The sequence below is a fragment of the Adiantum capillus-veneris genome, chromosome 3 (assembly GCF_014529385.1).
Source record: "Adiantum capillus-veneris isolate H3 chromosome 3, ASM1452938v2, whole genome shotgun sequence".
Taxonomy (NCBI): Eukaryota; Viridiplantae; Streptophyta; class Polypodiopsida; order Polypodiales; family Pteridaceae; genus Adiantum; species Adiantum capillus-veneris.
The window spans coordinates 900,809-926,952 of NC_140933.1; the positions used below are offsets into that span (position 1 = coordinate 900,809).

The 26,144-nt window shown below is 38.5% G+C and overlaps 1 protein-coding gene across 3 annotated transcripts in view; it reads right to left on the minus strand.

Annotated features, from left to right (window-relative positions):
• Positions 1–1,202: 1,202 nt before the first annotated feature.
• LOC147460415 (alpha-galactosidase-like) overlaps positions 1,203–26,144 on the minus strand; it is a 33,074-nt gene continuing 8,132 nt past the window's right edge. Inside the window, exons 10-16 of one of the 3 annotated variants that reach the window (XM_086507459.1) lie at positions 21,489–21,553; positions 21,322–21,404; positions 21,163–21,253; positions 20,929–20,978; positions 20,688–20,828; positions 9,905–9,945; positions 8,794–8,851 (exon numbers count right to left, since the gene is read on the minus strand). In XM_086507459.1, coding sequence (XP_086363585.1) covers positions 8,809–8,851; positions 9,905–9,945; positions 20,688–20,828; positions 20,929–20,978; positions 21,163–21,253; positions 21,322–21,404; positions 21,489–21,553 — 514 coding nt within the window. In that variant the 3' untranslated portion in view covers positions 8,794–8,808. Of the gene's footprint in view, positions 1,606–8,793; positions 8,852–9,904; positions 9,946–10,439; positions 10,590–20,687; positions 20,829–20,928; positions 20,979–21,162; positions 21,254–21,321; positions 21,405–21,488; positions 21,554–26,144 lie in introns of those variants that run through there. The other 2 variants (XM_086507452.1, XM_086507467.1) reach the window with 2 other exon arrangements.

The window sequence follows — 26,144 nt, forward strand, 5'->3', positions numbered from 1 at the left end:
GGTGAATGAAGCTTTTCTACAATGCCAATGTATTATGGCTTGGGAGAAATCTGGTGGGTCACGCTTCATACATTACACGACACATATTGCATCCTGCAACTACAAAACCATGTTCTTCGTTGAAAGAGAAAACCGTACTCACACTTACATGCTTGAGCCTCTCCCCTTGTCGGTGATATGCACTATTACAGCCTTTCGGCTTAGCTCCCATTCCCTTCGATGTGAGATAGGGAATTGGGGCAATGGATAAGAGTCATATCGCACATTATGCTCACTGCAAGTCAAGAGTATGAGTACCACATAGTACTAGAGTGCTCAGCTTTTGGTCACATCCGAACTTGATTCTTTCACATTTTCAGCCATGACTTAGACCTACACACTTGCCTCTCCTAGCCACAGTTTGGGCTCCCATTGCGACTCTCATCACCACAATTTTGAAGCATCAAGAGTCACTCATCAGCCATACACATACTACATCACATGTAACTTTGTTACCATAGGTCATATTTGACCTCCGAGGACGATAATAAAATCTCTCTCTCTCTCTCTCTCTCTCTCTCTCTCTCTCTCTCTCTCTCTCTCTCTCTCTCTCAGACACACACACACACACATACTAACACATGAACACACTACATACACACAGCATAATGTATGCACGAGCAACTATTGTAGGTCAAGATTGGACTACGACCGTGTGGACATTTGTGCAATGAATGATACATGGAAGGCCTCAGTTGAAAAATTTAAACTCCATTATATATGTATTGATTTTCTTCAAAATTATTTCGATCAAGAAAAAAAAATTAGCACTCTCTTTGAGACCTCTCTCTCTCTCTCTCTCTCTCTCTCTCTCTCTCACACACACACACACACACACATACACATTCCCTTCCATTTTTGGGGCTATTTGAGATCAGTGTTCGATTAAAATTGGGCTTTGGTGTATTAATTGAAAAATCCTAGCTAGATTTCCAAGTTCACCTTGAAGTAAACCAGCAAAATTTTGCTAGTGTATATACGAACAATTTCTTGAATTCTAAAATTTTATGGTCATTGGCTTTCAAAAGGCAAAGTTAAAACATCTTTCAATTGTCTATTAAAAATTGAAAGTTGAAAAGGTTCCATGACTCCAAACTTCAGAAAAATGAGACATTTTATAAGGTTTTCTTTGAAGTGAGCCAATGAGTGACACATGGAGGGTCTCTCCTTCCTTTAAAATTTTAAGCTTCATTATATATTGTATAGAAGATTGACATTATATATTGTATAGAAGATTGACAGTGTACATGCTCATTTGAAATGGGAGCAAGATGCTTTATTTACCTTCCAAGTCATGAAAAGTACAATTGTTGCATCTCTTATGCATTGGCAAGGTTTTTTCTGTCGTTGAATAGGATTTTGCAAGAATGGAGCCAAAGAGCTTTGTCTTGTCAATGTATCTTGTTGCTAATATGCTTGAGAATAACATTTTATGCTTTTATGACATGTTCTCAAACTTGTATGCCCAACATTGTGTTAGCTGGTAGGCGTGAGAATAAACATTTTCACACCATGAGATACTACTTGGGCACTCAAGCTTCCCTTGTGTGAAGGTAGGTCTTGTTTCTGCAAAAGGAGATAAATCATTAGAACACTTCATTTTTCCTTTAAGGATTTTTTAAACAAGCTTAAGCGAAGAAAGAACTCATGCATATCAAGCTCAACTTGTGGACCACTAGATAAAGCTGACATATTAGTGCCACATGGAAAGCTAATAATGACAAACTTCATATTTTACTAACTTTTTGTAGGCCTTTGTGAAAGGGCATTGACATTTGTTTACCTCCCTCTTTAAAAAGGAACAATGTGTATTGGATCATTCAAAATCCTATTCATCATTTTTTGGCATATAGAAAGCCATAGGGGAAGGTTGAACATTTTTTGGCATATAGAAAGCCATAGGGGAAGGTTGAAAAATGTCCATCTTTTAAGCCGTTGATCCAGATGTTGTTGATATTGGACAAGTTTCCTTTTTTTTTTTGAAAAGAAAGGTTTTATAACGATTTTATCTTCTTTATATAATGCAAATGGGTCTTTCCACCATTGTAGCTTGGTTCTTTCATTTAACGCTCACTTGACTTCCTTTTTTTCTTTGTTTAGCTTGTAAATGGATCTCTTCATTTAAGGACCTAAAGACTTTCTTTTCAACATTTTAATTTAAGACATACTTTTTTAGTTGTAAACTTTTCTTTCATTTGAAGAAAAGTTACAACTAAAAAATTGTAAATTGTTCTTAAATGAAAGAATTTGTTTACAACGAAGATTTATTTTCAACTTTTGGTTTTAATATGCAAATGTCACCTTGTTACTTTACTATACCGTGTATCACTATTAGGGATCAGGGTTTGGACATTCTAATATCAATAAAATACATTTTAAAGAAAAAACTCATATCTACATGTCACATGTAGCACTTGATGAAAACAATGTTGCAAGAAGAAAAATGTTATTAATTAGTGTCTTCTTCATGATATTTGTTTTTTGCCATACTGATAATTGTGAGTGGAGGGAAACTTATATTAACTCGGAAAGAATACAATCTCCCTCAACCACATAATGTGTCTTGAGGTGTCTACAATTCCATAATAGCCATGAACGTAGCCACACATGGAACTAAGACAAGGGTGCTATGAGAAGCCTAGGCCTCTCAGTGCATGGTGCCACTCTATTTCTCTGTCTGATGTCCTCTCTTAGCTCCTACGAAATGGATGATCTCGATGTTGAGATGCACATCATGAAAATGAGCCACGGTCAGTTTAGTCTCCAACACCCAAAGGTACCTAGACTTCCATACTTGGTTACGGTAGCAATATTTGATGATTTGGGTCCACAGTAGAACTACCTGGTTTTGAAATCTACACTGTCCTAGGATCAAGTCATTTGTAAAGAAGACAATCTTCCATGTCTTCATTACTCATTTTCACACTTAACGATCGGTCCCCGCAATGTTGAGCACTTTCTAAACAAATACACGGGGTCCTAAGAGGCCGCTCTACATCCAGAGCAAGTGTCACTGACAATCCCTCTAGAGAGAGCCTCACTCCGAGTAGGCATGGATCCCCACAACATCTTCTATACAAAATAATTGATTTAATTAGGCCATTTGGTCACGCATATGGCGGCCTAGTGCTTCTCTTCCAGCGTTCTTCCAATCAATTTTCCTTCCATATTTTGGTAAGAGGGGCAAACCTGTCTACTTTGTATACCAACTCACTATATGTTACTACATGGGTCTTGCGGACTGACAACACTTTATCTTTCGGCCAATGCCACGCTTTGTAGTCTATCCCGCACTCAAAGACGGGTGAGGTAATGCTGACAGCACTTCCAAGAGTCTATTGATCAAAATTCTTTTGTACAAACCCAACATGTGTTACAACACTAAGAGCTCCATGCCCATCCAGTAGAGGCTTCTGTCATCCCAAAGGTGAAGTAATTTGGAGATTGCTTTGTTGCTAACCTGACAAGCAAATTCCCTCCAAAACGGGTTCAAGGAACCCCTTCCAAGATTGGATAACCAGGGGGACCACTGGAGTCTCCTTCCAGCGGTTGATCCCTCAAATCCACCCATAGTTTGGTTCTCCCCCCTTAGCATCGCACAGAGCATACATGTTAATGATGGTAATAAACTACCTTAGCCACTTCACTTTCACCCCAAGGCATGGTTCAGCACTACTTGTGGCTCAAGATCCCTGTCAATAGTGGAGAGCACCCCACTAAACCCACTCTCACCATCACCATAAAACACCAATTTATTCCCTATTGTCTACATCCTACAATTGAAAGCATCAAGATGGTGCTCTTGTATAAGCCAGCAAATGGTTACAGTTTTTCTAACCTCCTCCTAAAACAAAGTGCTCTTTTGGGCTGACTTTATGCCCTTCACATTCCATGACTGAATCTGAAGGTCTTCATTAAGGCGAGAGTGGGACAAAGTCCTCCACATCTGGAGAGCCATTCATTGCTAACTCTCTTTAATTTCCATCCGCCACTTCACCCTAAAGACCGCCCTTGTGTCCAAAGTTGGTCTCCTCTAGCAATGTCAGCCAAGAGGAAGACACCTCAGAGGTGAGTAGGTCCTTCAGATTTTTGGCTTGCAGAGCCTCAAAGAAATTCCCCAACTTAATGGGGGGCTCCTGACTATCTAGGGATTCTCTTTGTGGTGGTATTTAATGCGTGAGAAGGTTTTAATATGCGTGCACTTGATCACAAAGACTTGCTAGCATCCCTCATCTATCTTTGTTGGGGTAGGGCTATTTTGTCACGAGGCTTCACTGGAGTTTTGATTACAAAGAAAACCTAAAATTGTAACCTTCGAGTGGTATGATTGTTGATATCAATAGGTCTCATCTCAGCATTCGAATGGTCCTTGGGATTGTCCTCATGAGTGCTCATCTTGCCCGATTCAAGCCCTTCCTTTTCAGTACTGCTTCCACCTTCTCCTTGCCTTGCAACTTCAACTTCCATGTGGAATACAAATGATTCTTTACTTGCGGTTGCATCTGGTTTTTATGCCTTTCCCTCTTTGGTTTCATTGGTACCATTGAGGTGGTAATCTCTAGCAAAATGGTTGAACCCATTTTCTCCAAAAATCGTACCAAATCTAAGAGGGATCACTTTTAGACCTGCACCTAGATTATTTATCATGCTCTCCGGAGGAGGCTTACGTACATCCCAGCAAGTGCACACTTTATTTGACGTGGTCCTGTGACTAGGTACAAACAGGGAAGTACCCACCAGGGTACTTGCAAGGTCTTTGAGATTATCCCACAACTAGATTGGTAAGTTGACAAAGTCGATCCACACCGACCACAAATCCTTAAACATCTCTAGACATTCAAAGGACATGATCCATGGTAAGACGCAAATAGGAGAGTGGTTGAGATATAGTGTGCTTTTGGCCATAATTTTGTCAATTATAGTAGGGTTGTTGAAATAAATATTGGACATAGTCAATCATTTCACCATGGTTGAGGATCGTTGTGCTGGATATCCATCTGGTAAGCTTTATCTGTGACAACACTCTACCCATAAATCCAAACACCAAAGACAAATTGGCCATCGCCACAAGCTATTTATTAATCAGCACCGGAGAGATTGATACCATGCATGCATTGTCTATTTTGACCACCTGTGGTGGTTGGCAGGCTTTTCTTCAGGGCTTGAAAGGTTATCTCTCCAATTGATGGGACATAGTCTGACGCTCCTCTCCTTACCTCTTCAAAAGATCTCTTAAGGTGGATGTCTTGAAGTGTCTTGTCACCTTCCTAATTACCTCCATTAGGATCAAACGGGTGGACCTTGAGTTGATGGCCATTGGTCGATCCCTTGATCCCTCGCCATTGCTTCAATGTACAACGGTTAGTTGTATTTTCCATCGTTCCATGCCTAGCAAGCTGCTTGCTAAGATCCAAGGATTTCGATTAGTGGAAACAGGCCCTACACCAAGGTTTACTTAAAAGGTGAGGCTTTAACACTAGGTTGGTAATGGGACACTTTTATGTCCTGTTAAGTGACCATTTTCCTTGAATTATGTCAAGATTTTCAAAATGGATTTTGAGGTGCTATTTGTCTAGAAAGTTGTCTCATGAGCTGAAAAAAACTCGACATTTTTTTGGAATATCAATTCCATCTTTAACCTTGTCCTTGCACAACATTTCACAACCTAAAGTGAAAAAACGGGTCCTGTTTTTGTCTTTTTTCAACTTTTTGCAACTATACCACTCTAGAATTCATGTTTGTGAGGTCTAAAATGCTAGAGAACTATCTTTATTAGTCCTCAACATGTACTGATGCTTCTAGGGAGAAATAAATGTTAAAGTTGTAAGTTATGACCAAATTACAAAAATTGTCAAATCCTGTTTTTTAGCCAATTTTAGCTCTTCTATGATTTTTTTGGTGGCTTTCATGATATCCAAATGTAGTTTTGATTTTCTATGTCGCATATTGTAACATAAAGCTAATATTCCTTGAGTTTTGGGGCACCTAATACCCTATTTTTCATAGTAGACAACGATGATTGATTTTCCAATTATAGAAGAAAACGAAACATTCCAGTATATCAAGTAAAGCTTTTACAATATTGTTAGTTTCTTGTGACAACTACATGCATTTTGTAGGTAGTAACCATATCTAGTCATAATGATCAAATTTGGCTAGATACTGAATACTTTCTATAGGATTCTACAACTCATAATGTTGAACCCAGTTTTTTCATGTTTGCTGTATTTAGCACTTCATCTTTGTCCCCAAGATTCCCCTTGGTACGAGATGTATTATTATTTGACATGCTCCATGGCTCCTTATGAACCTAAAGGACAATACGGAACTAAGAAAACATGCATATATTATTTGTATTGAGCGTGTCTATAGAAACTTTGATGATAGGTCTGCAGAATGGTAAAAATTCAACTTTTTTGTACCTATTTCTTTCGGCAAAACAAAAAATAGTGAGTGAGAAGCAATCATATGTTCTGATCACCAACCCATTGAAGTTAACTAGGGAATTTATCTCAAGCCCTACAAAAATCCCTAATCTTATTTTTATGCAACAAAACGTAAGAAATGACTGTTTTGATGAAAATGTATTGGTCCATCAACTTTGGAGGCTTGGTGTGACCAAAAGATGAGAAATTTTTAAAAGTTTCTTATTTTTTCCATGTGTAGTAGGCCTTGAACTATAACCTCATGAAAGGATTTTACAAAATGAGTGGATCTACTATGGTTTTGGAGGTTTTTTTCAAAACCCTGAAAGGACACTTTTATGTCCTGTTAGGTTACCAACCTAGTGTTAATAAGCACGCTTATAAAGCTCCACTGGAAAATGAGCCAGTGAGGGTGACAAAAGGCGTGGAAAATAAGCGTTCTTAAAAAGTATGCAAAGCTGATTGTGTTGCGATGCTAAGGCAAGCTCACCAACAACATTGAGGACGCATTGCTACAAAGTGTAGTAAGAGCTCCAAGAGGGGTAGTCCATTGTAGCACACGAGGAGCCTCGAAAAACGCACGCTCCAACTCAACAGGCAGCGACAGTAAGTGCCACTTGGCAAACACTAGCTCAACCCTCCCAAGCTCATAGAGAAGCAAACACACACAACTCACACCCACAACCCACCGCCATCAAGCAAGAACCCTAATCAACCATTGATGACATCATGGCTTCGCGTACAAGATTCTTGTGTTGCTACACCTCAAATTCTCTTCATTAAAAAATATTATTATTAACTTAAATTTTTACAAAAATACTTAGACCCATCATTTTTTGAAATGTTTCTATATTGCAATGATCAATGTCATTTGATCATACTACGATGTCATTAAATATCCATATTAACTCTCAAATCCAAACCTATATTGAAATAATCACATTGGTTGCTTAACATAGTTCACTGCAACATTTATCTCAAAAAGCAACAAACTAAACTTCTAGGTTCGGCCAAATTTGATCAACAAGTAACTTTTCCATGTTTACGAAGGAAACAACTTGACCTATTAGTCACTTTTTGCCATATATCGATTACTCCTTTTATAATATACCCTCTCTACAATCTTTTAAAATATTTGCTGTGAAAAAATAAATCTATATTGCAATGATCAATCTCAGTTGATCATACTGCGATGTCATTAAATATCCATATTAACTCTAAAATCCCAACCTATATTGAAATATTCGCATTGGTTGCTTAACATAGTTCACTGCAACATTTATCTCAAAAAGCAACAAACTAAACTTCTAGGTTCGGCCAAATTTGATCAACAAGTAACTTTTCCATGTTTACGAAGGAAACAACTTGACCTATTAACATCGATTACTCCCTTTATAATATACCCTCTCTACAATCTTTCAAAATATTTGATGTGTAAAAATAAATTCTATAAACACAAACCTCACTTACTTTTGCATTACATTTTCTTTTTTGTTGTTGTTGTTTTTTTTTTTTTGTTTTTTTTTGTTTTTTGGGTGGGAGGGGGGGGGGGGGATCATACTGCGATGTCATTAAATATCCATATTAACTCTAAAATCCTAACCTATATTGAAATATTCGCATTGGTTGCTTAACATAGTTCATTGCAACATTTATTTCAAAATGCAACAAACTAAACTTCTAGGTTTGGCCAAATTTGATCAACAAGTAACTTAAACAACTTGACCTATTAACATCGATTACTCCCTTTATAATATACCCTCTACAATCTTTCAAAATATTTGATGTGTAAAACTAAATTCTATAAACACAAACCTCACTTACTTTTGCATTACATTTTCTTTTTTTTTTCTTTTTTGTTGTTGTTTTTTTTTTGTTTTTTAGGTTGGGGGAGAGGGAGGGGGGACACAATTGTAATTCTTCACCTTGTTCGCTTTATTTTCTTTTTCAATTTTCTTACAATGCTTCTAAATGTATTTTCAATCACAATTTTTTAATGCTTTTGAAATATATTGTAATCCAAATAGTTTAATGTTTCACTTGTTTTCAAAACTTTAATACTTTATTGTGACAACAGATATTTTAAAATGCTAGCTAGTGTCACTTAGCCTCCATAGCCTTATTTAGGCCATAGTAAACTTTTAAATTGCGTTATGTAGCCACAGTGAACTTTCACCTTATTTCTTCATTTGTAAAGGGTACATTCCAAACCCTTCAGTTCACTTTCTTTTCATTTATTTTTTATGTATTACAAGGCCCACATGAGTTTGAGTACATACCAAAATTGCTTCGTTCTAAGATCTTCTCCCACTCTGAAATAGATCATCCCAAAAGAAGAGAATCTTCAAGTACTTATGCACCCATTTGTTGCTTTTTCCAGGAGGACACTACAAGGAAGGATTGTCTTTAAATAGATGCGTGGGATTCTTTGAAGTTGCTCTGCATCTATAGCAAGTGTTTGTGTCGATTCCTCTATTAAGAATCTCATTACTAGTTGGGATCGCCCCCCACAACACGTTCCAAGTGAAGTGAACCAATTTGCTTTATAACAAAGCTTATTATATATTTCTAGAAGTGAAAAAATGATTTGCGTCAATGCCAAGCATTCCAATGAAGTTCCTCCATCCTGGCTGTAGGCAATGGAAACTTTCATAGAGCTTCTAAGAGTCTACTAACCAATTGTATTAAAAAACTGATAGATATATATCCTTTGCAGTTGATAGGTGGCCAAAGCATAAGTGAATTATAGGCTACGTGAAAGGATAGCAAGTTTATGGAGATTTTATTTAAAGATCTCTCTATGAGCAATCGTCATTTTTATGTCCAGACAAACAGTTTGTAATCATTTTGAGCATTGAAGGATCTATAAATAAATATACACAAGAAAGAAAATGCTCACTCCTGCATGAGGGGAAATTGCACCTAGTGCCCTAAGTTACTCTTCTCTATTCTCACCTCTCCTTTCTATATGCCTATACACTCCACTCTAGGAGGTGCACCTCCACGTGCTCTTATGCTCTACCTCATTGTCTATCTCTCTCAGATTAATCTTGCTTTGAATTTTTCAGGCATGTTGTGCTTTCTTATTTGTTACATCAATAGACTTCTATAGATATTTAAACTAGTAGCTCCACCATTTCATCCTCCACATCTTGATAGACCAAAATTCTTTGCTCCTACATGACCTTGTCATGTGTTTGAAGAGCTAAGTGGAAGAGCTAAGTGGATAATATGTATGCAACCCACTTGTAGAGCTCAAACAACAAATATCCAAAAATGAAACTAAACCAGCTCATATGATTACTAGGAGGTGGAAAATATCTTATACTTACCCAAAGGTCAAGTGCAATCTTCAAACTCAAAGATTCATTACCAAAATTTCTTTAACTTGTTAAACACTAAAAGTAGAGATTAATGAAGATAAATATGTAGATGATAACCTTGGTTTTTTCCTTGTCAATTCAAACCCCTTGGTTCGATTCTGCAAAGAAACTACTTAAACTATCAGTTTAATTGTGATCAATGTACTCTATCATGTCCCCAATAGTTATTGTAAGCAACTTGGTAAGATGAACTTATCTACTATCCCTTGGTAGATTGAAAACTCCTTTGCTTTAAAGTAAAACTGTGAAGATACCCACCAGTTATCCTCAACACTTATGGAGTGATGTTTCCCTTAGCTGGTTCATATCCCTAAAAGTATCACTCCTTTAGACACAATTAAAGATATAAACTAATCAGCAGATCCTCTCAACTTGGAGTCTTATTCACAATTGGATCACACTAAGTGGCAGACCCTCTTAAGGTGGAATATTATTCACAACTGGAGCTTTCCCAACACTAAAGAGAAGGTAGTTTTACTAGCTTTTCTTCGATTGTTACAAAAAAAAAGATAACCTAACTTGAGGCTCTCATAGCAGATTGACAATATCCCATAAATCAATTGCTTGATAGTGAGGCTATGCATGTCTTCTACATATGTAAACTATCATTTGTCGTGCATGCACATTGTGCATATAATCAATGATAAATAGTACCCACAATTGCAGTCATGTGCAACCAACATAGCTAAACATAGCATACGCAAGTTTTATTTGAGTAGAAGGTTACAACTATGAGTAACCACTGCAATAAGATCAAAAGGAGAATCATCAATATAAATCATTTGAAACAAACAAGATCATACATTTTCCTTGATAGAGTAGCTTTTGTTATAAGAGAAGGGTAAAAAGTGATTGAGTGGAATTAATTCCACCTTACTATCCCACCATGCATGTATATTAGAAAAGTGAGTGATAAGCCCTTGCAAAGTAGAAGATCTTGTCCAAACTAAACTAAACAATGAGTGCAAACTTTTCTTGACCAAAGAAACGTTTTCTTACCAAGCTGGCTTTGTAGAAAATTTTGCAAGATTTTTTAAGTTCACAATTGTTAACTTTAAATTTAACTTACTTATTGACTTGCTTGAATCACCGGCCTTGGCATAGGAATTCATAGCACCCTGTTGTATGGTTGTCTACATGGATTCAACTTGTAGCTATGGATAGCAATGTGCTTTATTTTATTTTGCCTATAATTCTACAAGCCTTACATGTTTTGGATTGGCCTTGCACCTAGTGTGTGTGTGTGTGTGCACACACACACACACACATACATATATATATATATACATATATATATATATTGTATATGTATATATATGTGTGTGTGTGTGTGTGTGTGTGTGTGTGTGTGATGCCAAGGGCAACCCTGGGATTCAAGGACCGGGCCAAGGGCCAACTGCCAGAGGGTAGGGAATCCTACAAGGCCAAGTGGCAACAAATAGGGAGGAAGGGAAGAGGATTCTTTCAGGCAATTCCTAGGGGCATCATACTGGTATCAAAGCTAGACTATTTTGGAAAAAAATGGGGTCGTGGTCTCTGCATGATTTTTCATGCTCATGCAAGAAAGGGGCGCGGACACAAGGAAGCTGGGAGCACTGCCTGTAGTAGAAACCCTTGGAGGGGGGAAGGAGCTGAAGTCAATCTACACCGAATCCATCGAGGTCGGGCTTGCTAAGAGAACCAAGGGTTGTTGAATGCCTCTTGCTACAAGCTTCAAGCCCGGAGAAGTCCACGGCGAGCGCTCTCTCTCTCTCTCTCTCTCTCTCTCTCTCTCTCTCTCTCTCTCTCTCTCTCTCTCCAATACACCCTGCATGCTGCCGCCATATCTTAGCCTCAAGGGTTTACACACCTCGACCACCCATGATGCATAGTTTGACCATTAGAAGTACACAAGGGTGCATACCCACCCCCGATACACATGCCACATATCCAGGATTCAAAAAATATCGACACAGTGTCATATTTCTGTAAATGTTTTGGACCCTCTGATAATCATAAAATTCTGCATGACTTGTATATTTTTACCTCTTAATTTTGAGGTCTACTCCACCTCATTAAAGATCTCTTTTCAACCGTTTTTTAAAGGCTCCATTAGAAGTTTCTTCACAAATAAGAAGGGCTTTGATTTCAACACAGTTGGACATCTTAATCGGCATTAAAGAAATTCAATGGGCGATACATAAGTGAGCAACAATGCATTTGTGCAACTTCGCTTGTGGATTGAATACAAAATCGTTTTTTTTTACAACCGTTTACAAGTTGAAGACGTAATTAGCACGGATAATTATTTGTGTCTGCAGTGGATACTACAACTACGAGCATCTTAAGTAATGGTACTCTTCTTTCTCTTGCTAGCATTGCACATAGTCACCATGCATTTCGACATCAATTTGACTTTTGATTTTGAGCACCATATGCCCAATCCTCCCAATGACGGTTTGCGGCCAGATACTCTCACAAAGGGTACCCGTGCAACTATGGGAGGAGATGGCACTTACGAATTGCTTGATATTCACAATTTTTGAGCACTTCAAGCATGCATGTTTGTGATGGAAAGTAATTTTGCATCTTTGAATAAAAATGTTAGTAAATTATTCACTTTATTAGTGCAAGTTATGCAGCTGCAAGCCAAGGGATCTCTTGATACACATATCATGAGCAAGTAGCCGATCACGGGCAAGGTCCGGTCAGGGACAAGGTCCCCCTCCGGATTCTATGTACTCTTTCACGTAAAAGGAGGTGGACGCTTTGTTGAAAAATACAAAACCAACGACTTTTAATAGAGATGAAAGCTCGGGAGATTCACCGCTCAGTATCCCCCTATATAACGTGCGTTCGTGGGGTATTAAAAAATAACCCCGCTTTTAACATGTCTGAATGAATAAAATGACCCCTTATTTTAAGATTTTTTTCCATAATTGAATATAAAAACCCCCTTATTTGCACGTATCTATGTTAAATTGCCTAAATTTTTTGTATTTTAAAACCCCTCCTTTTGAACTCACGTTATACATTAACATGAGTGTACCCCCCGAGGATGAAAGAAAGCGCAATAAGGATGCAGTGAATATTTTTCTCAATAAGTGGGAAGAAATTCACAATCTACATTGTACTCTAGATGCAATCAGGGCACTGTAGACAAGTCTGAAATTAAGAGGTAAAGCCTATAAATGATGGATATCTCTTAAGGAGAAGAACAACATACCACAGACTTGGACAGTCTTTGAGGTTGTCTTTAGAAAGGAATTTATGCCCACAAATAAAGAGGACAAAAAGTGGTCGGCTTGGGATAAGCGTTCTATGTGACAACATAAATCATTTTTGGAATAGCTTGCACTATAGGGATGTCATCCTCAAGCTAGAAGGATAAGATACCTTTCAGCAAGTGGGTGAGTTTATCTACAGTCTGAGAACAGAACTTAAGAAGCATGTCAAGACTCAAAATCCCAAAACACTTGAGGGGGCCATCGTACAAGCTCACATCCACGATGATCCTGATGATAAGACACTGCACAATACTTATGTGCATGACAATACACGTACACAGCATGGACACAATAAAAGGAAATTTATACTAGCCAATTCAGAGGCGTCCAAGAAACCCAAGGGTTCTAGAGGACCTCTCTCTACACAAGAGTTTGAGAAGCTTAGAAAAGAAAATTTGTGTTTTCAATGCTTAGGAAGCGGCCATGAAAAAAAGAATTGTCCCAAGGAGAAATCTGCTTCCTAGGGCAAGGAGAGAGCAGTCCACATGGTGCACTTTTTGCCTCTTGAGTCTTCGTTACGTTTTTCCAATGTGGAGGTAACACACACCGAGGTGGTGCATGAATACTGTAACTTCCATGCGGTAGTAGACCTTAGGTCCACATGAGCTAGTGCATATGCATGGATCTATTCAAGGACACAAAGTATGAATCTTGGTAGATGACAATGCTACACACAATTTCATTAACTATGGCTTAGTGAAACGGCTTAAGTTGCCCCAAACTTCGAGTTTCCACTGTTATAAGGTAGTGATGATGAACATTTATGATGTCGAAGTGTGGACACTCAAGTGAGAGATGTACCGTTGAAATTTCAATAGTATACCACATCCTTGGATTTCCAGGTTATGAATATGGAGCGGATAGATGTATTACTTGATCGAGAATGGTTGCATAGCATAGAACCATCACTTAAGCGTAGCTACAAGAACAATAGTCTAATGTTTGAGTCCCATGGCGCATAGGTGTTGTTGTTAGGAGAGAAGGATGTGCCTTCCTCACCACTCATATGTACAGTAGGGCTTATGAAGCTCACTTCTCATAATGCAATAGGAGAAGCTTTTTTGTGTTACTCTTTGTGTCATTTTCTTTCAAATGTTGATTCTATTGAAAATTCCTCAATGCTGCATGCTTTTCTCTCTTATCTCCCAGCAATGGCTGCTACTCTCTCTCCTCAAAAAGAAAAAGTTGCTAGTCAATTAAGAAATTTGCTAATGGAATTTCAATATGTTTTTCCTAATGATTTACCACTAGGATTACTGCCGACACAATCTGTGAAACATGCCATAGACATGGTTGTAGACACTAAATGAGTTAGCAAACCACCCAACAGAATGAGCCATTATGAGGCTACTGAGGTAAAACGGCACCTTACTAACTATCTCAGTATAGAATTTACTCAACCTAGTTCTTCACCATGGGCTCCTCCTATCCTATTGGCGAAGAAAAAGGATAGTAGCATGTACATGTGCATTGATTACTTTGATTTAGATGTGTTAGCTGTTAAGAACAAGTATTCATTACCACGAGTGGATGAGTTGTTCAACAAGCTCACTCATATTCGTATTTTTACTAAGATAGACTTGTCGTCGGGATATCACCAAGTACGCATCCGACTTATTGATATCCTAAAAGATGTGTTTCGAACAAGGTTTGGACATTACAAGTTTTTGGTCATACCTTTTAGGTTAACCAATGCGCCCGCAACTCTCATGATGATAATGGATAGTGTCTTGAGACCGTATTTGGGCAAGTTTGTTATCCGACTTTCTCAATGACATTCTGTACAATGCCTCTGAAAAGAACACTTACAACATTTAAGATAGGTATTTGAATCATTACGAGCAAACAAGTTATAGGCCAAAGAGTCAAAGTGTGATTTTCTCAAAAAGAAAATTCACTATATAGGGCATGTCAAATCAGCTGATGGACTGCACACCCAGGGGATTCAATCTATATACAAAACGGAACACCACTTGTGAGAGAACAGCTTTGATAAAACCCCTGTATGTGACTCATATTATGGAATATGACCCCTCTTTCTACACTTATACGACAATCAATAAAGAAAACTATCATACCCCTATCTTACATATAAAATTTAGGTTTGACATAATCTAACAGAGTAAAACTAAGTCAAACAGTGTGTAGCATAGTGACTGGCAACGTACTAAGGAGCCACTTTTGTTGATAACTAGATGTACCCTCAATGTGTCTTAGTTTGACTTTCAAACAATGTGCCTGATCAGTTTGCACTCTGGCTACTCGTCCAATTCTAACCCATCCAAAGCTGGTGTAAATCAACCCTTGACCTGCTCCAAATCAGCCCTTATCTATGACCATCTTGATGCATAATTGGATGTGTGGCCTGATAAAAAACTTTCCCAAAATTCATCCGCATTCTAGTGCACATTAGTAACCAATCGTTACAAGTAATCAACCCAGGTCACTTCCCCCATCCCCCCCATAAATATGATACCCCCCTCCCTTATTTTTAAGCTTGGGAGATAAATTGTCTGCCCCTAACTTATACACTTATGTAACTTGTAAAAAACCCCCTCTCCCTTGCACTTACATGGTGCGATAAGTTTTCTATGGTGATTCCCCTGGGACTGCACATGGATCGATCCAAGTGGATGCCATTTAGAGGTGACCTCGTCCCAAAAATCTAGAAGAGTTATAGATGAAGAGTTACAAATTTTTTTGGGATTTGTAGGTTTTTATTGAAGGTTCGTTAAACACTATGCTCACATTGTTGTGCCAATGATGGATCAGCTGAAAGCCAAGGGAAAAAACTTCCCGTGGGTTGTCACTTAGAGACAAAGTTTTGATACTCTAAAAAACGCATTAGCTGGCGCTGTTGTGGATCCTTTGTAGCCACTCGTTTTGTAAATGGATGCCAATAATCGTGCTATTGGAGAAATCCTTCTATAGGAGGGGATGCCAATTGAATTTGAAAGCAAGAAGCTTGATTTAGCACAACAAAATTACTCTGATTTTTATGAACGTGAACTCTATGCAATAGTGTCTGCCTTGAAGACATGGAAGCATTATTTGTATGGAGCTCAGTTTGAGATTATGTTTGACCATGAAAGCACAAAATGGTTTACACAACAAACTGACTTGAAGGATCGAAAGGCCAGGTGAGCTGAGATTTTTCAGGAGGATGATATAAAGCTCTGGTATCATAAAGGAAGATACAACGTGGTGGCTGACACTCTTAGTCGTATGCCTGAGATCAACTCTTTTCTATTTACAAAAATTCAAAGTGAGTTTTTGGGTTCTCTGAAGGGAAAATATAAGCATGAAGATGCATACTCGTAAGTGTGGAGCCATATGACAATGAGCGATCCTTCTCACTCCAATGTTGATAGTATATCCTTAACCACCACATCCAGTTCTCCTCTTGTCAACAAGTGATGAATTTCAAAGATGGAACAAATTTTCCATCGATAATGGGTACCTACTCCACAAGAGGAGAGTTTGTGTATCGACGAACGCTAACATTCAATGCCAAATTCTTTATGAATGTCATGATAGTCCAAGTGCATGGCACCGAGGCATTAAAAAGATTTATGCTCTTGTACAACAATAGTTTTATCGGCTAGGTTTAAACGGCTATGTCCAAGACTATGTCTTGCATTGCTAGAAATTTCAATTTAACAAAGCAGAGTGCCTGAATACAGAAGGTCTTTAATCCATTAGAGATTCCTAATGGTAAATGAAAAAGTATCTCTATGGATTTCATTTTGGGTTTACCCACCACCGTACGAGGTCATGACTTGGTATGGGTGGTCGTAGACCGATTGACTAAACTCTACAACTTTATATCAACCAAGTCAATAATTAAAACTCCAGAATTAGCTAAGTTATTTGTAGACAATTTGTACAAGTTATATGGACTACCAAGTAATATTGTGGTGTTCGCGATCCCAAGTTTCACTATCATTTTTGGAGGTCTATGTTTAAATGATTGGTACATAATTCAACCTCAGTACAGTAGACCATCCTTAAACGGATGGTCAGACTGAACAAGCTAATCAAGTGCTAGAGGATATGCTACGCGCATACATTAACAAGAAGAAATCGGACTGGGAAGAGTATCTACCTATTCTTGAGTTTGCTTAAAATAGTGCTTAGCATGTCACGACTAGATTTAGTCCTTTCATGCTAATGTATGGATTTCAACCTAGGTCACCAGTTACAGTGGAGTTGGCAATTGAAAAAGTCCAACAAGTCAAGGATTTCATCAATGTCCGACAAGCACAAGATTGATATAAAAAGTACGTTGATGAGAAACGTCGGCAAGTTACCTTCACAAAAGGGAAAGAGGTACTTTTGTGTGTGCTAGAGCATTCAAAAAGTATGAAGACTGGGCCAACACCTAAATATCTATGAGATACTGTAGGCCTTTTAAAGTACTCAAGCGAGTTGGTGATCGAACCTACAAACTCTCATTACCACCACACTCTTCTTTCATCCGGTATTTCATGTAAGTCGTTTACGTAAACGCTTGCATGAGGACGATAATGTCACTAACCAGCAGATTCTGGTTGACTTCGTTGAACCTCCTAATCAACTGCTTGAACTTGAACGAATCGTAGTCTACCATGCTTTACATATGCCTCATCATGTATGTCGACAAGCAATCAGTCAAGTGGAAAGATTGATTTGAAGAAGGTGTCACTTGGGAAAACATTAGTGTCCTTAGGAAAAAGTTTCCCATTTCTGTTATCGACGACAAAAACAATTTTCCAAGGGGAGAGTAATGTCATGCCAAGGGCAACCCTAGGGGTCAAGGACCACGCCAAGGGATGGCTGCTAGTGGGCTAGAAATCCTACAAGGCCAAGTGGCTACAAATAGGGAAATAGGGAGGAGAATTCTTTCAGGCAGTTCCCAGGGGCATCATAATATGTATGTGTGTGTGTGTTTGGTCATGCTCTAGAAAAGGCATGATTTTCAATAGATTTTTATGGATTTCCCATCCCTTTGAACTTTTAGGAGGTACAAACTTCAAATTTTTTGAAATATATAACACTTTAGTTGTCTACACAAGCCATGCTCATGAGTAGCCTCTTACAGAGCCTTGCTCCTTAGTCAAATCATGACCGATGTATCGCGACCAATCATATGGCCATTGCATTGCCAATAAACTCATATGATATCTTGGTTCCATGCTCAAAATCATAACTAGACAAAGTTAAAATAAGATTGACCTTGTCAATCCTCGACCTTGTCCAAAAAGATGTCATATTGGAAGCATAAATATATCTACAATAAGTGCCTATCATAATCACACAAACCAAGTGTACCTTAGTTGCCCAATACTCGTTTGCATGCAAGCATTGTTGATTACCCTTGAAAAGACCATCGGATCTTGCTTGCTGACAATTTCTACAATTTCCTATAGTGTCGCGCACAGGGTTGGTCGATGTCGAAGTCCTTTTTTTGCAAGTTTGCCACCAAACATATTTACCACGCTAGCAATGTGGAAGGTGTTCCTTGGGTGCGCACCCTCCCTTAGAGGAGTTTGGGCTACATGTGATTGTTTGGGTGCCCAACGTTTGAAGTCATGAGGTCCAAGCTATGTGGTAGTGCAAGGCTATGCAGGAGGAGAGACAAGTAGCTCTAGCATCCGAACCAAGTGCCGAGGGGATATGCTTATTCCCTGCATGGCAACATGCACACACAGAGGGAAAAAATGGCCTATTTTGGAAAAGTCGATGCCGGCATTGTTCCTCCTTTAAGCGATCGTTTCCACGGTTCTTCCCAAACGATCTTTTCTTGTGTTTCCCTCTCTGCCCTTCTCCACGGTGCATGAAAACCATGCAAGCACATCAGAGGCTTAAGCTCCATGCCCCCTCATCCCTTCCTCCAGGTGAGACATTTAAAGAGCCCTGAGCTCTGAGACCAATGTAAGAAATTGGGAGCTCTTCTCCACCCAACCATCCTATATATAGGCCCTTGTCTTGCTATATATATACCCCTTAACTACATGTACATCTTGTCCATTGGCTTGGCCCTTCATCTGATAGCTATGATCCTTTTGAAAAAACAATTATCCATACATATATTTGTCATTATTTTTCAGCCTATTCACTTGTTTTCATTTCCATGACACATCCAAACAACTTTTCCATAAAATTATCGAACATTATAGTCCAACAATTGATACATTATTTATATCTTCCCCTTTATAACATGACCTGATCTAGTTCATATTCCAATAATGAGGCATGCCATGCTGAAGAGCCATGTTAAACATTTCATTTATTCAAAAATGTGTTTCCTTGCTTTCCCATTTCACTGCTTTGCAATTATACTTTGAAGATCTCATTCCCTAAGAATATCCAAATTCTTGAGCCCTCCACATACATCTTCACTTGTGAAGATGAATGTCATACATGAAAGCAAACCATGAAACGCCATCTATTGCTTACATAGATTCTTCCAATCATTTACATGTCCGTAAGAGTCAAGTCATTAAAACTCTCATGACGATTTCACTTTATATTTCTCCAAAATTTCCCACATGCATATGCATGTCCATTATGTGCATGTCCATTCTCTTGAACTTGGAAAAGTTCTCAATTGACTTCCCACCTTCTTCTCATTTTTTAAAGAGTTATTTAGTATGTATGTAGCTTCTTTGATAGTCTTCCTCATCTTTGTTTGCATCTAAGCTCATCAAGTAGTTTCTTGCTTACATTCCATATCATATCAAACCATTTCTTGATTACACTCCACATCAAAATATTTCTTCTTTCAGCTACTCTAGTTGAAGGAGAGTAGACAACCCCCTTTTCTCTACAATTCCTCACATGTCCACTTCATTCCAAGCGTTTAAACCTCATTCCATGTTCCAACGTCCCTCTTGAATATCAAAACATGATATTTTACACAAATAAACCACGCAAAAAAGAGGAGAAAACTTGAAGGGAGGTAAAGACATCGGAGAGGAGCATGCACCGTCTTGCAACCCTCAAAAATGATAACCCACCCAAAGAATGGATCTCATGCAATGTAGGCAATGCCAACATACAAGTGTGGCAAGGCAAGGACATGCCACATAATATATGGCTCGTGGTGGAGACACGAAGAGCACTTAAATGTCTACAAATTTAAGATACACACACGTGTGTGTGCGCACACACATACACAAGAAGAAGGGGCTATATTAAAATAATGGCAACTTGAAACAAAATAGAGAGATCTTCTAATAAAATACTTCATTTATGGTCAGTAGTATATTGCATCAGAGAACGGGACTTTCAAAATGATTGTCCAATTTGGTTGACTGATGTAGCCATGTTTTAAGGCTATGCTAACCAGCAAGCTAGGGACGACCACTTGACAACAATTAAACAATTTGCTAGATAGATTAAAATGCATGAGACCAAGATACAATACCAACTCCAAATCAGATCCCTTGATAGAATAAATCATGATTAGTTTGCTATTTACACAAGAATCTTAGGAGATGAATAAAAGGTGACGACTCATCCTTATGACAAGGTATAAGAACAAGAGAGAGAGAGAGAGAGAGAGAGAGAGAGAGAGAGAGAAAGCACTTTACCTGCCAGAGGTCTCGAGGTTTCATATTAGTAGAGGGAGAAAGGCCTATGTCTGTCCATTGAACAGTTATAAGAGATGTTGAACTACCTTTGTTCCACAAGACAACCGCCACCCTCTTCCCTGATAGAGGTCCTGCCCATACCTACATAACACATAAAAGAAACCTTTGATTTAATAATTTTATGAAGACAAGAAAGAAAGATCCTTTTTCTGAACTAGATAAGAGAATTTCATTTATTTACCTCTAAGTTGCCACTTTGATTTGTCTTTTTACCTTGTACCCCCAAAGAATCTACAAGGATTTCATAAGTCAAAACTAGGAGAGAAAGGTTTTTTAAAGAAAGGTGTTGTGTTTGTGTGTGTGTGTGTGTGTGTGTGTGTGTGTGCATGGCGCGTGTAAAAACACATATATGCATGCACGCACGCACGCACACACACACACACACATGAGAGAGAGAGAGAGAGAGAGAGAGAACCTTGATTGACTGCAATAACTTCCGTGTTGCTAAGAATATCTAGAGTGTCCTTCCCAATGTTTCTTACATCACATCCAATAAGCAAGGGAGCCTTCACAATGAAACAGACAACAATTACACATAGATATAGCTCTAATCCAAAGAGAAAGGGATTCTCACCTTCATGAGGGCCCAAATGCTGAAGTGTGAGTGATACTCTTCTGTGCTCATGCCTCCATTGCCAATCTCTAACATGTCTGGATCTACATAATACCAAGGCAATGATTTTTTGCACGAGGCTCTTTACATCAAGCACCAACATAAAAATGACAAGTGAAAAAAAGTACCATTCCATCCACCAGGTTGTGCATAGGCTGCCCACTTGTCATTTGAGTCTGCTCGAGAAGTCATACTATGTGACACCAAAACAAAACTCATGTAAGGAGCTCCCAACATCTACGAATTGAATCTCTTCCTAAGATAGTGCACTTCTTTTGTCAAAAGGAGTTGAATTCAAGATTGAAGGAGCCAACCATATTGTTCTATTGTCCAGTTGCTTTTTTTAAAATATAAAAGTTCTCAGTTGAGCTTGAATTGTATTAAACATAGAAGCTTACAAACTGCCCTAGCATATCCTTTGCACAGGGTTCTCCAAAAAAAATTCGTCAAAGGGGGACGCCTCTCCTCGACTACACTTACATGCAAAGCTTGCAGTTTTAGCTTTTTTTACACAAGAGTTTCCACCCACATGTTTCTAGAACATCATTTGTGTCCAAAGAATCATACTTCTTTTAAAAGAGTAGCTCATGTTCTTTAGTAACGATCGTACACCCAACACCTTTTCCACACCTTCTTGGCCAAGTATGTTTCATGTTGGCATTATTCTAGTTCAAAGACTATGACTTAACAGCCCCCCACGCCCCCCCACCCCACCCCACCCCACGCCACCCAAAAACCTTCTCTCTCTCTCTCTCTCCCCCAACAAAAAAAAAAAGAAAAAGCATCTCTACATTCCACCTAAAAATGTGTAAGTGTAGCCCGTCAGCTTGCCAAGAGGGGGATTTTTCATTTCAAATATTTACATGATTACATTATACAAGGGGGTTCTTAAAAAACGAAATTTTGCAAGAGAATCAAGTAATTCATGTCAAAGTGTGTGTGTGTGTGTGTGTGTGTGTGTGTGTGCGCAGAAGGACTCAGAGACAAAGACAAAGTCCAATTTGTTGTTTTCAACCGCACCCGAATCTGTTCGTCCACTTTAGAGCTCATGCTATGGATCCATTCTGTGTTATTATATTTAATAAAATGAATGAAGTACAACATTTTCCAGTGCTAGTAATGGCTTTATGTGGTTGTGTGTGCCTCTGGGCAGGCGATCTAAGATCTCGTCACAAGAGGTGGGGTACGGGGTGCATCCTCCTTTGCATAGGCCATGGACATTGGAGTTCTACCTTGATGAGGAGATTGTGCACTCGTGTTCTAAGTGGGTTACAAGTAAAAGACTACTACTTTGGGTGCATGAGCACATTTAGACAATTGCATCTTGTTGGGGCATGTGCCAAAGCAGCAAAAGACCACATCGCGAATGGTGCTCCACAGCTCGAACACGACGGGGAATTCAAAAATCTTTGTAACAAAAGACAGGGTGAATAAGCAGACCCTCAGGGGGGTAATTAGAGATGCGCATGTTAACAAGGATTGAACATGCGCCTACGCAACACCTCTCCATTAAGCCAACGAGTTTTGGTTGCGTTGTGTACTTCAACTGGCCTCGACTACTATAAAGGTAATGGGGGGAGATTGGTCCTTAAACAGGACCTCTATTTTTTACTGGCGCCTCTAACCTAGACCCATTCCAAATTTTGTGGATCTGAACATGGAAAGCTTTTTTGGAGCCTTTCAACAAGAGTTGGCTTTTTCTTCATTCCCCACCATAGCATGCTATCAATGCTCTAAGATTGGAGATTCTACTAGGAACTTCCTATGGCAAAGGTCATCAATCTACCAGTGGTTACCAGTGGTCAAAACCACGTGGAAGCCAATTGATAGAAATCCCAAGCTGCATGTGGTGGAAAATACATGTATACCTACGGAGAAAGTAGGTGACAAAGGAGGATATAGTCATTGAGGTTGTTGGTCTAGTTAGTGCAGAAAAGCAAGAGGAGATGAGAATTATCTATGAATCCTCGCATGAGGTCCTTTCCGCATGTGAAACCCTAGAGCTTGTTGATACAAGTGATGATCCTCCTAGACAATAGGTCAATCTCCTTAGCCATCTAATGAGCATCTCTAAGTCACATAGAAACAACAATTTGTCCAAAAGGAAGAAGAAAAGAAAAAGTAAGAGTCCAGATTAGTCTTAAATTATCTCTGTTGATAGGGTGGCTCGCTTATTAGCCAAATCTATAATGGTGGTTATACATGTTGGTTGTCCCTCATGGCCATGGCCGACCTAGCATGAGGCAATGATGTACGTTTTTTGTCTCCAATTTTAATATAACGAGCACGGCCAGCCACCTTCGACGGCCCCTCTCTCCTTTGCTCCCTGCTCCCCCTCTGAGCTCTCTCTCTCTTTCTCGCTCCCCCACTTTTGGTTTATAGTTTTCATCTCGCAAAAAGTGACACGTGTAAAGGATCATGTCCTCCGCCATATTATATTAGTAGATACACTCACATAATGTGAAAATTGTTATTTAAAAAAAAAAGATTCAATTGAACGCATGTACTAAAGTTGAGTTTTGGAAGGTGGATCCCTCCACTCACCTTGCAATAGTAGACTAAAAACTTAAATTCAATGAAATGGTCAACCTTTTGCATTATAGAGAGAACAAAAATGAAAATAAAAACTATAAGACGTAATATTTTATAGTAAAACATATTTTTTCTCTCTCACTCACTCACTCACTCACTCTCTCTCTCTCTCTCTCTCTCACTCACACACCAAAAAAAAAACCCTACCCACAAAAAAAGAAGGGAGAACTCGTGAATTTCAAAGAAAGAGGGAATAAAATTTGTTGAACGTAATTTTTTCAAGGAAACTGGAACATAAAATCCTAGCAGTGGAAATGTACTTATGGTTTTCTTTTAGAACATGTGAACATCTACTCAAAATAAAACTCATATCAATCATAAACATCAAAGTCAAAGGAATTAAATTGCATTTATTTTGAGAGAAACAAGATTAACCACTCAAGTCATATAAGTTTTTCTTGAGTTTCACAACTCATAATCGTTTAGAACTGAAGGAAACAAATTAAAGCTCAAAATGCCTTTCCCTTCCATCAACAAATAAGGTGAAAAGTCACGCTTGCTTACAGGTGCATTCATAATTAGGTCAAATTAACACACTAATCTCATAGGCAATGTAGACAAGCATAAGTACAAAGCAATGCTAAAAATAGTTAGGTTGAAAAAAATATGATATGTACAATGGTGTGTGTTCTTATACAGGACCATGAGAGGTAGGATATCATGTGTAGCATCAAGCGACATGTCAAGGTAGATGGCATAGAAGGTGGCACTCTTAACTGAGAGGCAATGGCATGTGGGTGGCAAATGGGTAGTCATGCCAAGTGTAGAGATTCTTTCCACTAGAGTGTGTGAAAGTAGTATCATAGAGGTAGTTCACATAAGATGGAAATAGGTTTAACCCTAAGAAACACCCACTTAAACTTATTTTCATCTTACACGTCATGCTTATATTTCAATGGATTCAATACGTCATAGTTCATACAAAGCTTCCTTAACTAGATACATCATATTTTGCTCACATTTAGATACATCATGCAAAGGGTAGTTTTGGTGTGTAAGGATTCATTATTCATCCTTAGCGTAATACAATCCTCGTTGTCAATTGTCTACAAATATAAAGACTACAAGAAAATTTGCTTTATTGTCATGTTAATGATAACATCCTTGCCTAGATGAGAAGCTTCTTCTAATCTTCTTCCTCCGAGTAAAATTTCTACTTTCATGTTATGCCTTTGTTTGAACCTTCCACTAAGTCCTTTAAATAAATGAAGACCTTCCAATAAGTCTTGAATATGTAACCAATTCGTGGAAATATGAGCTTAAATAAGAGAAATTAATAAATCTCTATGCTACTTAAAAAATCTACATTTGATAATGCAACATGTGGCAAGCCATTGGTAGCACAGTAAGTAATGGCAAGATCAACATGGAGGGCAGCATAGCAAGGCTCTACAACAAGCTAGTGGATGCAAGGCAATCAATAGACAAAATCACACGTAAGTGCCTGAGAGAATTATGTTGGTAGGTCAATAGGTCACGCCAATTGGGAGACTTGTAAAACAACAGCACCGATTGATACAAAAGATACCAAGAGCTTCTCGTTGAGAGCCCGTGAGATGCAAGCTTTGTACGTTGAATGAGAGGCGTCGAACAAAATAGAAGGTGTTAATAATGTTGCTATACATGTGGCCTTGTGGGATTTTAAGGCAGTCAAATCCATTGCACAATTGAAGCAAAGGCAAGTGAAGCAGTTAGGCAAGTGTAAACAGCACCAAGCTTGTAGTCAATCATAACAAGATCTCGAGGGAATGATAGCACTCATTGAACCTTGGAGATAGGTGACGAACAAGAAAAACAAGAAAAAAATGAGTGATATAAGGTCAAGTGACCTTTAAACTTATTAAATATCATGATTACATGTCAAACACATGGGGCATGGCATTTACATATAACATGCATGCAAAAAAGACACAGGTAGCTTATCTCTAAAAATAAACACCTCAAAGAGAAATATCTATAATAAATTAATGCTAATAATAATTAAAATGATACTTGCAATATCTTTGATACCACTTGTAAGGCTCGACTAAGGCGGATAAGCATTAGTTGCATTCATAATTAGAACATTAAATTAACATCCCAATCTGATAGGCAGCCTAAGCAAGTCAAGTGTGTACTTATATAGCACCATGAGAGGTAGGATATCATGTGTAGCATCAAGTCACATGTCAAGGTAGATGGCAAGGAGGTGG